General features: G+C 41.5%; 1 protein-coding gene across 6 annotated transcripts in view; it reads left to right on the top strand.

Annotated features, from left to right (window-relative positions):
• LOC311246682 (protein 4.1-like) overlaps nt 1-18,177 on the top strand; it is an 82,716-nt gene that overhangs the window by 57,962 nt on the left and 6,577 nt on the right. For 4 of the 6 annotated variants that reach the window (XM_084336883.1, XM_084336882.1, XM_084336881.1 and 1 more), the window contains 5 exons: nt 2,955-3,134; nt 16,243-16,662; nt 17,348-17,470; nt 17,724-17,843; nt 17,933-18,007. In XM_084336883.1, coding sequence (XP_084193009.1) covers nt 2,955-3,134; nt 16,243-16,662; nt 17,348-17,470; nt 17,724-17,843; nt 17,933-18,007 — 918 coding nt within the window. The remainder of the gene's footprint in view (nt 1-2,954; nt 3,135-16,242; nt 16,663-17,347; nt 17,471-17,723; nt 17,844-17,932; nt 18,008-18,177) is intronic. The other 2 variants (XM_084336885.1, XM_084336886.1) reach the window with 2 other exon arrangements.

Genomic DNA, 18,177 nt, shown 5'->3' with positions numbered 1-18,177 from the left:
TTATTATAATTGTTGGTGTGTGTGTGATATAAGTTGACTGTTGAGCATATGGGAATAATAATAATAATAATTATTATTATTATTATTATTATTATTATTATTATTATTATTATTATTATTATTATTATTAATAATAATAATAATAATAATAATAATAATAATAATAATAATAATAATAATAATAATAATAATAATAATAATAATAATAATAAGTATATGATTGGGATTGGTGTTGCTTCTCCCCTATAGCTGTGTGTCTGAACTTGGAAGGGAGAGAGAGGACTTTCATTTTGTAGCATCGCTGAAAATATTATTTAAAAAAGAACTCCCCTGCGATGTGTGATAGATTAGATTAGATGTATTAAATGTATTGTCATTATACAGCACAAGTACAGTACAGCAAAAATAATTTGGCATCCAACCAGACGTGCAAATGTAACAGTAAAGTGCGATTAGTAATATATAATGTACAGGTGAGGTGATAAGTAGTACGCCGTACTGGCCAGCAGCGTAACTAGGTAAGGGATATGTACAGATATAAATAAATATATGTACGGTATATACACAGCATTATTGTATATGTTATCATACAGAGTTATATGGGTCATATGCAGGTGTATAACTGTATATAGAAGGATTAAGTATATTCATACAGATATGGATATATATGCGGTAAATCATATGTATACACGGTGTATACAGCACTATTGTACATGCTATACAGAGTTATATGGGTAGACTATAGTATGAGGTAGGTAGTTGTGATTATTATGATTACTATGATTATAGAAGTGTTAAAGTGGTTATGAAAGAGCTCCGGTTGTAGCAGTGATTTAGTTCAGGTCGTCCATATTCTCTACCGTTGCCCTCCTCCTCTTCCTCATCACCATCACCTTCCCTTCTGATCAGCTCGCTTCTTGAAACGGCATGCTCTTTTCTGAAATTCTACAAATTATGACCTCCGGCTTTTCGGAATGTAAAAATCTAAACGTTCTCCTCCCAGTCATATATCTTTGCTGTTGCATATTAATGAAATGAACGCTTAGCATTAAGTCGCTCCTCTGCAGTAGTTGCTTTATTAACGTAGCTACACTATGATAGCATTGGCCACTTAGGGTTAAGATATGCTTCCGTTAGGGCTGAACGATTTTGGAAAGAATATCTAAGATTTCCTTTTTGGACTGATATTTGGGATGTGATTGACGATATTTGATATTTGAAAAAGAAAATTGCGTCATTATTCTCATTTTCACTGAGAAACATTAAAATTAACATGTGATTTTTCTGCTGGGATTTGGATCAAAGAAAGATGTTTTTTTGTCTGTAGAAAGTGAATTGTATGCAGGGGCAACTCTGCACATATTTCGAATGAAATATTTTGACACACATCTAACAAATATTGTGCCTCTACTATTTGGGTATTGCACCGGGCCATATTGCAAATTCAATATAAAGATTTCGATTAAATTGTTCAGCCCTGGCATTCATTACCACTGTTATGATAACTGGTAAAGCCGTGTTGGTTCTCTACTGAGCCAAGTGAGCACCGAACGGTTCCACAAAGAATAACTTTGTGTTAAGTGTTACCAAATATAACCACACTGCTGCTGCTGCCACTGCTGTCATTCCCATTCAAGCCGACGCATCTCCATCCATACCGGGGCTCCATCTTTGCCAAAATGTGCATCATCATCATGTCTTGCTAACATCACTTCTCATGCTTCTTGATTTGTCGCCCGTTTTGAATACATGTTTTTTTTGCTCACCTAAGGCTGTGATCAGATTGGATGCTATTTCCTTGCACTCAAACGCGAGGCGCGGCGGTGTACATAGTGAATCGAAAGCGCAGCGGCCGATACCACTGAATACCGTTGCTACCTCGGCTAACGTTACACGAGTTACATTACTACCGTTAGCATTGGTGGCTAACGCTAACTAATGTTGGCAACTATCGATACATTTTCAACATCGACAGCTGAGGATTTCTAGTTTGGATACCTCAGATTTGTAATCCCTCCCCTCGGTTGATTTAATTGGTCCGTCAACAAGTATGTGACATTGACGCCGGTGCGCTCCGTGGCTAAAGTTGAAACTTGCGACTGAGAGAGCCCGAAAAAAGCACCGCTTCAAATAACGCAAGACGCGTAGTTTGGAGGAGACGCACGTCTGTCGCGACAAACCCATTGAAAACAATTAGAAAAAAGGCGTCCAATGTAATCGTAGCCTTTAATGCTATGAAAAGAAGAAACTCCGAGTGTATGATTCCATGTGGCAAATAAAACTCTGAATCTGAATCTGAATCTGAAATAGACCCCGTTTATTGCCCCTGCCCCTCCAGAACAAAACAAAAAGAATACTCATTGATTTTGAAAACGATTCCAATGGCTGCTTGTGAATCTACAGTTCTCTCAATCTGTCCCATGACTCGGCAACAATTGCCGACAGAGTTTTTCTCTGCAAACAATTGGCTTTCCCTTGCTTTCTGCGATGGAGTCTCTGCACAATAATGTATCGATAAGAATCGGGCGACCTGTTCCGAGTAACACTAGATTCCAACGATCTAGCAACGCCAAGTTAACCCACGCTTACGCTTTGTTGAAATGTATTGTTTTAATCCGCAATAATTCAATCAATCCATTTTTTTTTACCAGTACCCGAAAAGTACCGGTACCATGATCTCTCTAACATGTATCCTGTCTTCATCTTATCCTCCCCCCTTACCCGTTCCTCTTCCTCCACCTCAAACATATCTCCCTATTCCTCAAACTTCCTCTACTATCCCATTCACCCCCCTATTTTTCTATCATTCTGTCCCTCCATCGGCCTTTTCTCTCCCCTCGTGCCTTCTCCTTTCTCCACATCTCTCCTTGGTCGAATGTCTGTGCTCCTCTCTCCCTCGCCACCTCCTCTCCTCCTCTCCTCTCCTCTGCTCTCTTCTCCTCTCCTGCTCATAGGATTTCGAGAAGCCCCAGGAGGACCTGCTCAAGCACCACGCCAGCGTCAGTGAGCTGAAGAGGAACTTCATGGAGGCCCTCCCAGAGAACAGGCCCAACGAGTGGGACAAGCGTCTGTCCACGCACTCTCCGTTCCGCACTGTGAGCATCAACGGTCAACCTCTGTCCAGCGGAGACGGGGTAAGTCTCCGAAGGAAATGTCCGCTCTACGTGAAACTGAGGCCCTGTAGATATTTGAGGCGTTGTACTCCACGAGCAGCGAGGAGGTTAACTCCATTCAATCCAACCCATAGGTCACTTCAGGAAAATGGGGAAGACTTTCCAAAAAAAAAAGATAAAAATTAATTAGATTTTTATCCCAGAAAGGGTACTAATTCCTGAATTGACGGAGTTGAAATGGAATTCACGTACAACTCACCTCGTCCTATGTTGTCCCTTCTTTGACTCTACCGTCTGTTACATGGTTGAAACCGTCATTGCACTTTTTCTTTTTATGTTCACATTGCATTGCAATGGGAGGAAACAGCATGAGGCCTCAACGAAATGGAAGAGCTTGAAATAACTAACTTAACGTCTGACGTTTGAGCAAGACTTTCAGGTTTTCTAAAGGTTTTGTCTCTTATCTTGCAGCTTGGGGAGAAATTATTTTTCCATAACTTCCCCCGTAAGATCTGAGTCTTTATTTCAAGTTCATCAGACTCTTCCAGTTATGGAATAGTCATGCATTACGTATGCATGTGGCGACCAATCTAAGGTGTTGGCATGTGGTATGCAACGCAGGCATGTTCACAGCGAATGCAGCTGGACTCGCTGAATAGTACTGTCTGTGCGTCTGTCCACCTCAGAGAGTGACGTTACTAGGGTTAGCTCTATTGAGCTTTGTATGTATGTATATGTATATACAAAGCTTTATAACGAACCTCCGTGGATTCTGAGGGTTAAGTCAATAACTCGTCCTAACTAATTATTGCATGTTTGCATAGTGTTGTCGAAGGGATCAACAGAAAGCTCAACGGGTCTCGACAAAGACTGGTGGAGTGAAAACACAAGCCGCTGCTGAAACACAGTATAAAAATACCCTTTTCTCTCCGAAGTCTCCTTTCAATTCCAGTAATGGCGCCTTAATGAGCAATTTTATACTGTATTTCAGCAGCGGCTTGTGTTTTTTTCAACCCACCGGTCTTTGTCGAGACTCTTTTGAGCTTTCAGTTGATCCCTTCGAAAACACAATGCGAACTTGCAATAATCAGCTAGGACGAGTTTTGACTTAACCCTCAGAATCTGTGGCGGTTCGTTATAGAGCTTTGTATGTACATATACATACATACAAAGCTCAATAGAGCTATACCAGGCTACGCCTTTGGAATAGACACTGCTCTCTGTGAACCCAGTTCGGTTTGTCTTCTTTTCAGTGGGTCTTTCCTTCGTCTGTCATCTCGTTCGGATGCCGTTTGACCATTGACCTACGCCCGCGTGCTTTGCATGACAGACCGACCTGACTTGGAAAGGTCATCGCATGACCCCGTGATGTCTCTCTCTTTCTCTCTCTCTCTGACTTCTGCATGTTTTCACTCTGAACAGAATGTATAATTGACCTGAAATTTCAAACCCCACCCTCTTTTCCCGGTCCTCACGATCACAACTGCCGCTTCGCTCGGACTGAACCTCCGATCCCGACTTCCGTCCGAGGGACGCAACGTTTACGATTGGAGGATGGAGAAAAGAGGGTGGGGTTTGAGATTTGACGTGAATGGTTTTGTAGGATTGGAGTTGATCACTATTCCTCTCTCTCTCTCTCTCTCTCTTCTCCTGCTTTCCATTCTCTCTCTGCTTTGTATTCTTCTTCTTCTCCTTCTTCCTCTTCCTCTCTTCTTACCCTGCTTGCTTTTTCTAAGCCTTTCTTTGTGTCACTCAGTGCACCGACACACCTGGCCCTCTCTCAGTGTGTCATCACTGTAACAAGCTGTAGCCATAACCAAAGTTTTCCCCTTTATTGATTCTGGTAGTTTCAAGTTCAAGTTTGTTTTTACACATATAATGTACATTACAGTGAAATGCTTGGTTCTGTATGAGCCCCCTGAGAATGTGCTTCATACAGTAAACAAGTAAAAGAGGAATAAAGTCCCAACACTATACAAAAAATGCAAAACTAAATTAAATAAAAAAGGCTAAATGCATAAATGAGGTATGGATGTAGTACAAATATTTTTGTAATAAATAGATAAATAACTGTTGAATGCCGATGGGTTGTCTCTATCTATCTCAGGTCACTTACTCAAGATATAACCCTGTGGCCGCCCGATATCCCCCAGCGAGGTGCTAAACTCGCTAAGTTCTCGGGTCAATTACTATTTCTATCACGCTTACTTCATAGTCACTAGTTAGTTATATCCAGTTGATATGAAATATAAGCATAGAAGAGTTGTTAACCTCTTCTTTGTTTGTAATAAACCGAATGTATGTCTGGGAGAACTATTTTGCCTTATTATAATAATAATATTATTATATTATCATTATCATTATTATTATCATCATTTTACGAAAGGCCTGTAATGCTAGTCATTTGAAAGCCTGATGATATTACTTTGCCTACAACAATAGTAATTATATTATCACCAGCACCGTCACCGCCACTATCCTCATTTGTGAGGAAAGGCCTGTAATGCTACTCATTTGAAATATTACTTTGCCTACAACAATAGTAATTATATTATCACCATCACCGTCACCGCCACTATCCTCATTTGTGAGGGAAAAAAACGTTATTTTAATTAGAAAAAGCAAGTTACAAAGAGACTGCATTGGAATTGTCCAATTCAGTAAAAGTGAGTATAAAACAAAAACATCTCTCTCTTAGCATAGCAAAAACTCTCTTTGTCATTTAGAGATTTAGAGCATCTAAAAAAACAGAGTCTTGTCATAGGGACGCCACTCTGAAAAATTGCCAGGCCATGCCCCAATACACCGCTCGACATTTCCTGGCTTAAAAAAACTGAAAATCTGACTTGACGAGACTGGAGCTGTGTCTTATATACACAGGTCCGTAGCGTCATATAGTAGGCACAGAAAAACACTCCTCCTTCCAACTTGTATCTTTGCCATTGGCTCCTGTCTACTCCACCAGCCAATCAACACACAATTCAGCAAGGATGAACTCTCCTCCCCTTCTAGTTGTTACAGTAACTGGGGAAGTAACAGATTACTTCTTTTGGGAAAAACCCCATTACGTCACTAAACATGTATGCATGTCTGCAATGATCCAAATTCTACAGAAAGCAGATATAGCATATATATACATGTACAATTCAATACTCATATACTTAAACACTAATTGATATGCCCACACATCATATATGTATTTTGTAGTTTAAAGTGTATAATAGTTCTCTGCCTCATAACTGCCTCCTCTGCTCTTTTGCTCGGAGCCGTCTCCAAGGCCACATTCCTGGCTCCACTAACAGTAAGATAAGAAGACGAGGAAGACTTTCCATTCTGACTGTGCAGCCCAGCCCAGACATAGATACTCATGCAAAGCGCACAGTATATATATACATATACACATATATGTATATATATATATACATATACACATATATATATATATATGAATACATATCACATATAGACACATACAGTAACATATGCCTAGATTTAAAACAGATATATACAATAAACATATGCTTAATCCTTTACATCATACAGGTGACAGAGAGAACAGGATGTCATTATAAAAAGTGTCACTAGTTGTCTGTGACACTTCAACACCGCCTCTGTCATCCTGGTCGGTCATTTTCCACTGTCTTAATAGCGTCTGTACGGGGGGACGAGATGGCAATTGCGGGGTCACGATGGCTGTGACTCTCAACAATAACTTATAGTATAATTGTACATTATTTATCGTGCTACTGTTATTGATGTTTACACGGAAGCTCAGCTCTGTTTATATCAGGCGCTATCGTGAAAAACATAACTAAATTTACTCAGAATATACAGGGCTCAGTTACAGCAATTGCAGCATAGCCGCAAGCACATAAAATCACTTTAAGATTCAAGAGATGCAAGATATTAATTTGTCATATGCACAGTTAAACAGACGGTTACACAGTACAATGAAAATCTTACTTTGCTAGTCCACCCATCACACAAAATCACAAAAAGACTTAAACTAGAATAAAAAATATTAAGAAAAACTTGAACGCTAAAATAAAGAATCTTGTTCTTTAAATAATAAGGCACGAGTGACAGAGTAACAGTATTGCACATTCAGTTCACAGTGTAGTGGTAGAAAGCATGTAAAGTGCACTATGCATTGTTGCAAATATTGCAGGTAATGTAGTGGAGGTGACGGTGAAGTCACAGCAGCAGTGTGAATGAAGGAATGAATGACATTTTATTTCCGTGTCATGTCCGACGACCCATCTGTTACGGGATTATAAGACACCAAATTTTTCTTAAATAACATTCACTTCCCAAGGTTTGTAAGCTACCCCATGCACACCATCAGAGGCCAAAATAAATGCATCACATAATATGTTCTTTTTGTACGTTTATCCCAAGCTTTCTCTAAATATTCTGCAAGTGCAAATACCATGTGATCTTTCTACATCACTCAACCACATTAACTCAAGATTTTTACACCTGTCAAATAACTGTGTGTAGCGTTCACAGTTCAATCAGTGAACGCCCACCCAGATGAATGCAGACGTCACTGTTCGAGGTAGCACTCTAAACCAGAAGGACTGGAATCCAAACAGGGGGAAAAGGAAATAATAAATTTTTGTTATAATGAATTTCAACCGTTTCTTTCCACAACTTCAATGATCAAGTGGCCCTGCCCAGACTCTGTCCCATAAAGGATGTAGACACTGGGAAGTGTCTATGATGTAGTAACAACTTGAGTACATTTGGTTTGACAGGGGTCTGTCTAGCCTACCTATATCACTGATGTAGACATCTGATTAGATTCAAATCTATTGTTGTTAGGGATGCTCGATATTGGCTTTTTTACCGATACCGATATTCCGATATTGTCCAACTCCAATTTCCGATACCGATACCGATACCGATATCAACCGATACCGATATATGCAGGGTTTCCCCCCCAAAAAACGGAATAATTTCAGGTAACTAATAATTTCACTGGATGCATTCAAAAGGCTTTCTAAATGTAAGCATTATCTGTGCAAAATATGATAATTAAAAAAGTAAAAATGAACATTTTAAACCAACATGCATACTTTTGACAATAAATAAAATAAGAATTGGTTCTTACTTGCTTGCCTGGGTAAATAAAGGTTAAATAAATGTTAAAAAAAAAAAAAAAATGTTTTTTTTTTTTTTTTTACCGATACCGATATTTTCCGATATCACATTTTACTGCCGATATCGGCCGATAATATCGGTCGGCCGATAATATCGGACATCCCTAATTGTTGTCATACAGCACAAGTACAGTACAAAAAGAAGTTGGCATCCAACCAGAGTGCAGGGTGACGGTAAAGTGCATTAACACAGTGTAACAAGTGATTAAATGGAATATATCTAACAAAGCTACTGAGTAAATATGCTAATCTGACACATGTACAGTGATACATATACAAATATGTCTTAGTCTGACTTTAAACATTAAGAGTCAAAACTAACGGCATGCTATTCAATTAAAGATGAGGTATTGGCCAACAGGACAGCTCTCAGAACTTCAGGTCATTCCCCTCCATCGCAGACATCTCAACATTCCTCCCTCTCATCTCTCTTTCCCCCTCCTCCTCCTCCTCCTCCCCCCCCTCAGTTTGTCATCCGCCTCCCGCGCGGCCCCCTCCTAGACTTCTACTCCAAACGCAGCTGAAGGTCGTTCCCGGTCCTGCAGGGAGCCCCCCTCCCCTCCCCACCCACCGCCCCCGTCCATGTGGGTGCGAGTGTGACACGTGCGGAGACCACCCGCACTCATCTGCCCGTCAACCTCTAGCTTCCTCCTCTTCCTCTTCCTCCTCCTCCTCCTCTACGGCATCACTGTTGCATCCTTCCTCTCTTCATCCTCTTCATCTTCTACTTCTGAAGCTGCCCTTTGTTTTTCCGGCCTCAGTGGAGCTAGACCTGCGCCGCCCTCCCCCAACCCCCCCCCCCCCCCCCCCCTCCCGGTGGCAGGAGGAGCCCCGGGAAGATAGACTGTAGTCAGAAGCGCAGAGAGACAGACTGGCGTTCCAAAGACTGCGAAATGACAACGAACCCTCTCTCCACTCTGGACTAACGGTGTTGCTTCACGTGTGGCTTTTTACCGGTTTAGATGTATCCGTTTCCACTTGCCAGTGGGGGAAAGTAACTGAGTATTTTACTGTACTTAAGTATCATTTTGAGGTATTTTCATTTTAGGGAACTTTGTACTTTCACTCCACTACATTGCAAAGGGAATATTGTACTTTTTTACTCCACTATATTTATCTGAACTCATCAGCTACTAGTTACTTTGAAGAAAAAGATTTTGCATAGAAATCATGGCAAGAGTTGATGAAGATTATGTACTTTCAAATATGAAGCCTGCCAACTTCAGAGTTGTTGAACGTAATCAGAGCAGCATAACTGGACCACATTACCACTTTAACCTTTAGAGGTCAATGGTTCGAGGTTTGAATGCTCCCAAGCACTGGAATACACAAACATCATGTAGAACGCATAGTTTTACTTTTGATAATTAAGTACATTCAATATCAAATACTTCTCTACTTTTACTTTTAAGTAGGATTTTGAATGGAGGACTTTTACTTTTACTATTTTATCTGGGTATTTCTACTGTTACTTTTTAGTAAAGGAACTGTGTACTTCTTCCACCACTGCCACTTACAGCCTGCTTTTGTACACATTCCAAGAAACATTTATATTGTCGACATTAAGACATTGGCTGATCGGTGACACTGTGATTACATGTCTTTTCTGGAGTAAAATGTACCCACTGAAACCACTTTTTTTTTTTTTTACCTTTATTTAACCAGGCAAATCAATTAAGAGCAAATTCTTATTTACAATGACGGCAAGAGACAATGCCTCTTGAATGGGGGGGCATAAACACATGAATTAAAGGAACACGCCAACATTTGGGGAAATTAGCTTATCGTCTTCTCCAGAGAGAGACAAGAAGACGGATACAGTTTCCTCTGTGCGTTCAGTAGAAAGCTATCTGGCTGCATGTTAGCCTAGCTTAGCACAATGAATGGAAGTGGACATGACCGCTTAGCCTAGGCAGCCAGATAGCTTTCTACTGAACGCACAGATGAGCCTTTCACACCGGCGTGCGGGAGCCGGTTCCCGAACCTAATCTCAAACCGGCCGGCGCGTTCACACCGGGATTAATTGGTTCCGAACGTGAAAAATCGGTGCTCAGCTGGAACCGAAACATTTTAGTTTTTTCCTTGCGAAATGAGATTAGATTCCAATGTATTGTCATTATACAGCACAAGTACAATACACCATCCAACCAGAGTGGATAAAGAAATTTTTCAGAAATAAATATGCGTGAAGAAAGGCTTAGTGAGCCTCGGCGCGCAAGCACACACACATACTACGTTAATCGTTCTAGCAACGTAGGCTTCTATTATTCTTCTAATTACTTGTTTTATTGGGTATCATAGTAGTAAGTCCTACTGTAGAACATGACATATTAGCATGACATCTCATTTATTATAACTATGGATTAGTCGGTCACAGTCAACGTCGGACCGTTTGGCTCAACTGGTTAGTGCGGCTGCCTGTGGATCCTATTGTCCCAGGTTCAAATCTCGGTTACACACGTTTTTTTTTTTTTTTTTTTTTTTTAATGTCATTCATTTATGCATTTATTTATTTCTGGAGCATTTCATTATCCACTCTGGTTGGATGGTGTATTGTACTTATGCTGTAGAATGACAATACATTTGAATCTACCGGTAATCTAATTTTGAGATCGCTACCTGTTGAGTGGATCAGCATGGTGCAATGCAGAACCTTTGAAGCTGTGTTATATACGGCACATTTCACCACTGTCGTGTTCATATGGTTGTGTTTACCTCCGCTTGAGTAACGTCCCCCCCCCCCCCCCCCCGTTGATGACGGAGGAACGTTGGTTCTGCTTAAATAGTTGTAAACGCGGGCTGGTTCGTCAGAAAGCCCCAAGGTTCAGATGCTCCAGAACGGAGCCGGAGCTTGAACCGGAGCCCTGCCGGTGTGAAAGCGCCCAGAGAGGAAACTGGTATCTATCTCTTCTTGTCTCTCTGGAGAAGACTATAAGCTAATTTCCCAAAATGTTGGTGTGTTCCTTTAAGACATTGGCTGATCGGTGACACTGTGATTACATGTCTTTTCTGGAGTAAGATTCACCCACTGAAACCACATGAATTAAGCACAACATGGAACCCGGGGCACGTCAGTGTGTTTACTAGAAAGCATAGTAATCGGGTGGTTTTTGAATCTTGTTTGTTGTATTTTCTGTCATAGGGCCTAACAAAAATAATAGTTGGTTTCAGGTTGGTTGTCAGTTTGGCCATGGGTAGGTAGGGAATTCTTTTTTTTTTTTTTTTTTTTTTTTTTTTATATTCTTTCCCACGGCGACTATGGATAGGGAATTTCTTTATTTAATTAACCCTTTCACTGCCACACGACAGAAGGTTAGCCCTTTACTATCACACAACCGACGGCGATGCTCCATCATTAGCATCATTAGCTCCGCGGATGCGGAGCTAATGATGCTAATGATGGAGCATCGCCGTCGGTTGTGTGATAGTAAAGGGCTAACCTTCTGTATTGTCACAGTGAAAGGGTTAACCGGCTGTCGTGTGGCAGTGAAAGGGTTAAAATGTTCACAACAACATGGATGCATGTACTCTGCCAGCATGTTTAATATCCATAATACTAAATGTTTGACTAAGATTTCTATGAAACTTTATTCTAAAAAAAAAAAAAAAAAAATTTTTTTTTTTTTTTAATATATAATTTTTTTTTTAAACTCATAAAATATATTGGGTCGCACCTAAATCGGCAGGGTCGGTCGGCAACCTGAAACCAACCATTCTTTTTGTTAGGCCTTACTAGAAAGCATAGTAATCGGGTGGTTTTTGAATCTTGTTTGTTGTATTTTCTGTCATAGGAGACCTATGGGGCAGCTTGGTTAATGATTTGATTTGATTCATCGTAACCTATTTGTCCTTTACTAGTATTTTACAGGACATTGTATAGCATAATTAATAATAACTTGTCAATTGACAATCAATTTTGAACCAAATGAATAAAAGGCATTCCAGATACAGTACCTACCCATGATCATGGTTGACCCTTTCAAGGAGTCTGGAATTTGTAAGAATTTTATTAAATCTTTCTGTGACATTACCTGTCTCGGTTATCTTTAAGTATATGGGTATCCAACCAGAGGTTTGTGCATATCATGTCAGTTTTGCTGTTCTCACACAGTCTTGAAACTGCAAACAACACCACCAAAGAAACATATAAATAACTAAAATAGTGGTTCCCAAACTGTTTCTTGTCCATATGTTCCGTCTTAACTGCATACTATAGGTGGGGAGCCAACAGTGGACAGATTGAAACCACTGATCAGAATTATCATTCTTATACATTTTGTCATTAGGCATAACTTCCGGTGGATAAAATAACAAAATGTTACTTCCTCTTTTTGCTGGGGGCCCCCTAGAAACCCCTTAACTCATTGAGCGCCACGTTGTTTTCCCATCTTTACTCAATGGCGCCAGCGTTATTGACCATTTCCGCGATGTTTGTGGACCCACCGTGTGTTCTGTATTATAGCTATGGAGACAATAGTATGGCTCATTTGACAGGCACTGTTTATAGTCCAACATTGACAAACCAGTTCGTTTCTACATACTTTTGTTTGTGCGCTATTCCAGGGGTTCCCAAACTTTTCAGGCCGGGGCCCAGAAAATAAGGCGTCAGAGAGCCGCGGCCCAATGCACATCGTCTGGCTATTTTTTTTTTTTTTTTTGTCAGGCGACCGATTTTTTAAGCCAAATATCACTTCAATCCTATTAAGTTAGTTCAAGTTAGTTATTCATTTATATGTGCTATTTATGAGAGGGCTAACTTGTTGCAAAATAATAATGATAATAATAATAGCCTCATTAAAATACTATTGTTGCTTCGGTTGTTTTCAGTGTTTTATGTGCATAATCTGTTATTTAGTTTGAAATGTTCGTTGAAATAAGTAGATTTTTCGTTTTTGTTTATTTATTAAGTTAATATAAAACCATATAGTCACATTTTAGAATACAATAGAATAGAATTTTAGAATACAACTAGAAACACTGTCCTGGCCTGCTTCTAAGTTCAGTGGCCTGACAAAAAAAATTAAAATAAAAAAATAAAAAATAAAAAAATAAAAAATAAATTTTTTTTTTTTTTTTTTTTTTTTTTTTTTAATCATCTCGCGGCCCATCCGTGGCTGCTCGCGGCCCACCTTTGGGTCGCGACCCCGACTTTGGGAACCACTGCGCTATTCCACACTAAACATCGCCCCGTTTAGAAATAATCCAGTCTTGTTTTCTAGATAGTGAGATATGAAGTGTTATATATGCATATGCGCAAATTGTTCGGTTTGCTCGCCTGAACCCTATATTATTTCCAAATCAAGGGTATATACCATATATAGATGTTTCTTCACAAAATCATCAAGGGGGGGGGGGGGGGGGGGGCGTTTCACAAAGCTGCGACCGTTACCAAAAGCATGTTTTAGGTTCGGTAAAATACGACGCTGTGATCTATTGCTCTGCGATGTGGTCATCTGCTGCTATGACCTCAGGAAGCTCCAGGTGGTCCAGAACAGGGCAGCACGGTTGGTACTGGGCTGCTCACTAAGGCTTATCAAAATAAATGGTTTGGTTCCGGTTGCCGACCGACCCTGCCGATTTAGGTGCGACCCAATTTATTTTATGATTTTTTTTTTTTTTTTTACAATAAAGTTTCATAAAAATCGTAGTCAAACCTTTTGTATTATGGATATTAAACATGCTGGCAGAGTACATGCATCCATGTTGTCGTGAACATTTTAATTAAATAAAGAAATTCCCTATCCATAGTTGGCGTGGGAAAAAACGTAATAACATTTTTTATAAAATAAATTCCCTACCTACCCACTCTGACAACCAACAGGAACCAAACTATTAAATTTTTTAGGCCTAAGGTCTAATGTGAGCCGTATGCATGCCCGCCTCTCTTGGCTTAACGTTGAAAATAGATTGTCATTTAATATACTTGTGCTGTTCAAGTTGGTCATGAGCAGTAAAACTCCTGTTTTTATACATAAACAGATTGTTTTTAGTAATACTGTGCATGAGCATTACACTAGAGGTTCCAGTAGTGGGCAGCTTGAATTGCCAGGTCCAAAAACCAACGCTTTAACACATTCCTGGCCAACCATGTATATATATACGTGGTAAACTCGTTTTTGCTTTTATTCCATTTTAATATCCCGGATGTTGTCACAGAGCTGTATTTTGGCTGGAAAGGGCATATTGTGACTCCGAAAGTGCAGTACCGGCCAGATCCTGGTATTGGCGCTGTCTCGAGAATGCAGTTTCCCCTGTTGCAGACCGGGTGTCACTTTTTTTCCGCTCCGGGTAAGCTTTTCTGTTAGCCTAAAGCTATGGCTTCACCAGATCGCCTGGAATACTTTTTGCGACGCCGAATTCAGTATGCAGTAAAGGAATATAATGGATATATCGATCTACCAGATGGCGATCAAATAACTGGAATCCAACCGGCCACAGGTAAGAGCGATTTGACGTAAATTTCAGCCTGATCGGGCCTTGTTCTCATAGCCATCCACCCGGTCAGCGCATGATGTTGCAATAACGAATGCTGTTATTGGTAATCAATAATCAGAAACGACTTCCCCCGCCCCCCCTTTCATGCATTCATGGTGGAATATGATACCGATCATATGCATTTTGATTTTTAACTCTAGCTTGTGTAGGGCCGAAATGCCAACCGATTTAACGTTATTAGCTTAGCGCCCTATAACTAGCTTTGCAGGAATTACCCCAGACCATTCCGATATAACGTTCATATTCACGACGCTATAAAACGGGAACGTATTGATGAACAAATTATTTCTTTATGGCATATTGAAGGGAAGGTTTATACTGTCAATTGACAATGACAATGGACACATAGCAATAATATAAAATATAGATTTAGCTCTACAAACAACCTCACGCACAGTGAAAACTTGTAATGAAAAGCTGGCCTCATAGAGTGGGGCCCGTCTAATCCCAATGGCCCCGAATGTGTTAAGGAGATCTTTTATTTTTAGAGCATTAACTCTTTGGAATAACCTGCCTCAAAACCTCTGCTGCATTTACAGTAGATTCACTTTTAAAAATAATCTTAAATTGTATTTAACACTGTAAAGTATTTTGTTTTGTTTTCTGTTTCTGTGCTTGCATGTAATTTTAGCCATCTTAATTGTTAGTTTCATTATTGTGTGTTGAGTACTGACTTTTAATAATTTTGTTTTGCAATAATAATTGTTTTTGTATGTTTTTTTTGTGTGGACCCCAGGAAGACTAGCTGGTTGCTATGGCACCAGATAATGGGGATCCGTAATAAAATAAAATCAAATACAAAAGCATGTTTTAGGTTCGGTAAAATATACCTAAAATAGACCTTACCTTAGTCAGAAGGTACTCACAAAATTAATAATCCGTGTAGTTCCATCACGATCGCCATTCTGGTGTGCATTGGGTCTGGCTATAATATGGGAAACAATAGGTTTCAGGCGAGCAGATCGGCGACAGATAGCTGTGTGCTGATTCATTTGAGGGGGAAGGGATTCCTGCAGCCGGAGGTACCTCAGTACTGAAAGACACCTTAGAGACCCAGTTCAAAAGGTAGGCGATACTGTCACCTGTCGGGATTCGATCGTCATTGCAATTATAACCTAGGCAGCGGTGCCAGGGAGACACAGACAGGTCCGTGCGAGTGTTTAGAATGAAAAAAAATAAAAATAATGATCTAAACCTGAGAAATCTCATGGTTGGCGCTCAACGGTTGGATTTGAAACCCGAGAAATCTTGGGTATGGCGCAGAAAGAGTTAAGGGCCCCTGGGGGTCCCCAGACCCCATTTTGGGAACCACTGCCATTTATACACATGTACGGGTATGTAAAAGGTCATTCCTAACTTACATCCACTTCCATACATGACTACCTCATACTATACACACTATTGTTAATAATAAATCAATTCTTGCACTAATTCTCACACAATGAATGGATAAATGTGTGTCTTTCTTTTAGAGTTTTTGCATTACTCCCATAAGGGATGATTCAGACACTATGGCCGTACACAAGGAGGCCAGCTTCAGTCTGGGCTTCTCGGGCGTCCCCAGTCCCACTGTGAGCCACGGGAGTGACCCCGGGAGTGACCCTGATAGTTTTCTGTCCCACGACACCCCCGACGAGGCAGGGTCGCGTGATCGGGAGGAGAGCTCAGTCTCCGAGACCTCCTCGGTACCCGTCATAGAGGTGCAGACGACTATCCTCCGCCTCCCGCCCTCCCACGACGCCTCCGGTGTGACCGTGGAGGAGTCCCAGGTGGGGGAGGAGGAGGAAGCAGCAGCGTCAGAACCAGGGTCGGAGTACTCTGGGAGGATAACCGGAGCCTCCCCTGTCTCCTATTTCATGAGCAGTGGTCCCTGTGTCATACGTTGCTTCCAGGTAGCGATCCCCCACCCCCGGCCCGCCTCAAGATACTGCTGCTGATATTCTGCTCTCTGCTTGGTCTCTCTCTCTCTCTCTGCCTGTGTGACTCTCTGCGGCTGACACACTTAGCTCACCGCGCTCTGCAGCACCGTTAGGCCTGGCATAGCAAAGCAAAGCTCCTCCATCCAAACTGAATCCGTAAAAGGTACTGGTTTTTTAAGCGCCGAGTGAATCAGTCAGTCAATCAGCGGCATATTTGAATGTACCACAGCATGCTGCAGAGGTGGTGAACCGGTGGGTAGGCCGCTCTCTACTGTGGTGATGGGTTCTTAGGATCACTGGAGGAACGTTCTGTCGCAATCTCTCTCTCACACACATTCACATTGAGTCTCGTCCTCTTTCAGTCCCACTCTTTCACACAAATAAATCAATCGTTTTCTGGTTCGGCATGGTTTCCCCTCTTCGTTTCATACTAGCTAGTGGTGGGAAGTCGAACAGCTGAGGATTTATAATACACAGGGCAATAATGGGAAAAGCCGATGTTGGAAAATGATGAATGAAAAAAGCAAAGGGAAACGGAGGATTGATTTGCATGGGGGGGAAATGGTGGTGAAATAAACGGGACAGTTGCTGTGAGAGGTGTTTATAAGGTGTCCGGTCGCCAGCCAGCCACTCATGGGGCTATAATTCCCGTTCACAGCCGCCTCTGGTGCAGACCCAGACAGTCACCATCACAGACGTCTCCACGTCCCTCCCCGGTGACGTCTCCACCACTGATGTTCCAATCATCCCCACCAAGACCGTCAGCTATGAGTCTGCACAGGTAGGGGCTCCACAGAACCTGCTCAGCCTAGATGTGCCTGAGCTGGACAACTCCTATCCACCGCTGTCGTCATTGTACGTGAAGGGAGGGGGCGGGGGGTACAGTAGGTAGGACCGTGGGGAGGTCTGGGAGGACCAGGCCAGGGGGAGCTCCAAGCTGAGCATGAAGCCACACGCCGCACCCACCCTGACTAAGCCCAGGGTCACCGTGTCTAGAGCAGCTACTACAAGTCCTCGTCTTGTCCTCCACTCAGGTGTCAGTTGACGGGACGGAATGTGACAAGGACGGCGTGTCTCTTTCCAGCGCCCAGACCATTACCTCGGAAACCACCAGTGGCACCACCGTCACCACCACAACCACTCACATTTCCAAGGTCAGTGGTTGAACTCTGTGTTTCCTTGTTTCTCTCTCTTTCTTCAATAACGGACCATTTTTCCACTTCCATTTTTTCTCTTCTCTCAGGTGGTGAAAAGTGGATCCTCTGAGACTCGTGTAGAGAAGAGAATTGTCATTACTGCAGACTCTGACCAAGACCAGGTACAGACTAAATAAATATGTTCAAACCCGTAGCTGTTGGCGGTATGCACGGTAGCAGTAAAACACAATCGTCAGGATCGTCATTTGGCCGCTGTGGCTACGATATGAAACTGGCATCAGGTCTGTTCATAGTATTGGAGCACATCATAATCGCATATATCTTAGGTAGG

The sequence above is a fragment of the Notolepis coatsorum genome (assembly GCF_963971535.1).
Source record: "Notolepis coatsorum genome assembly, chromosome: 19".
NCBI lineage: Eukaryota > Metazoa > Chordata > Actinopteri > Aulopiformes > Paralepididae > Notolepis > Notolepis coatsorum.
The sequence above is the reverse complement of the archived record's forward strand: the minus strand, read 5'-3'. Positions and strand labels throughout refer to the sequence as shown.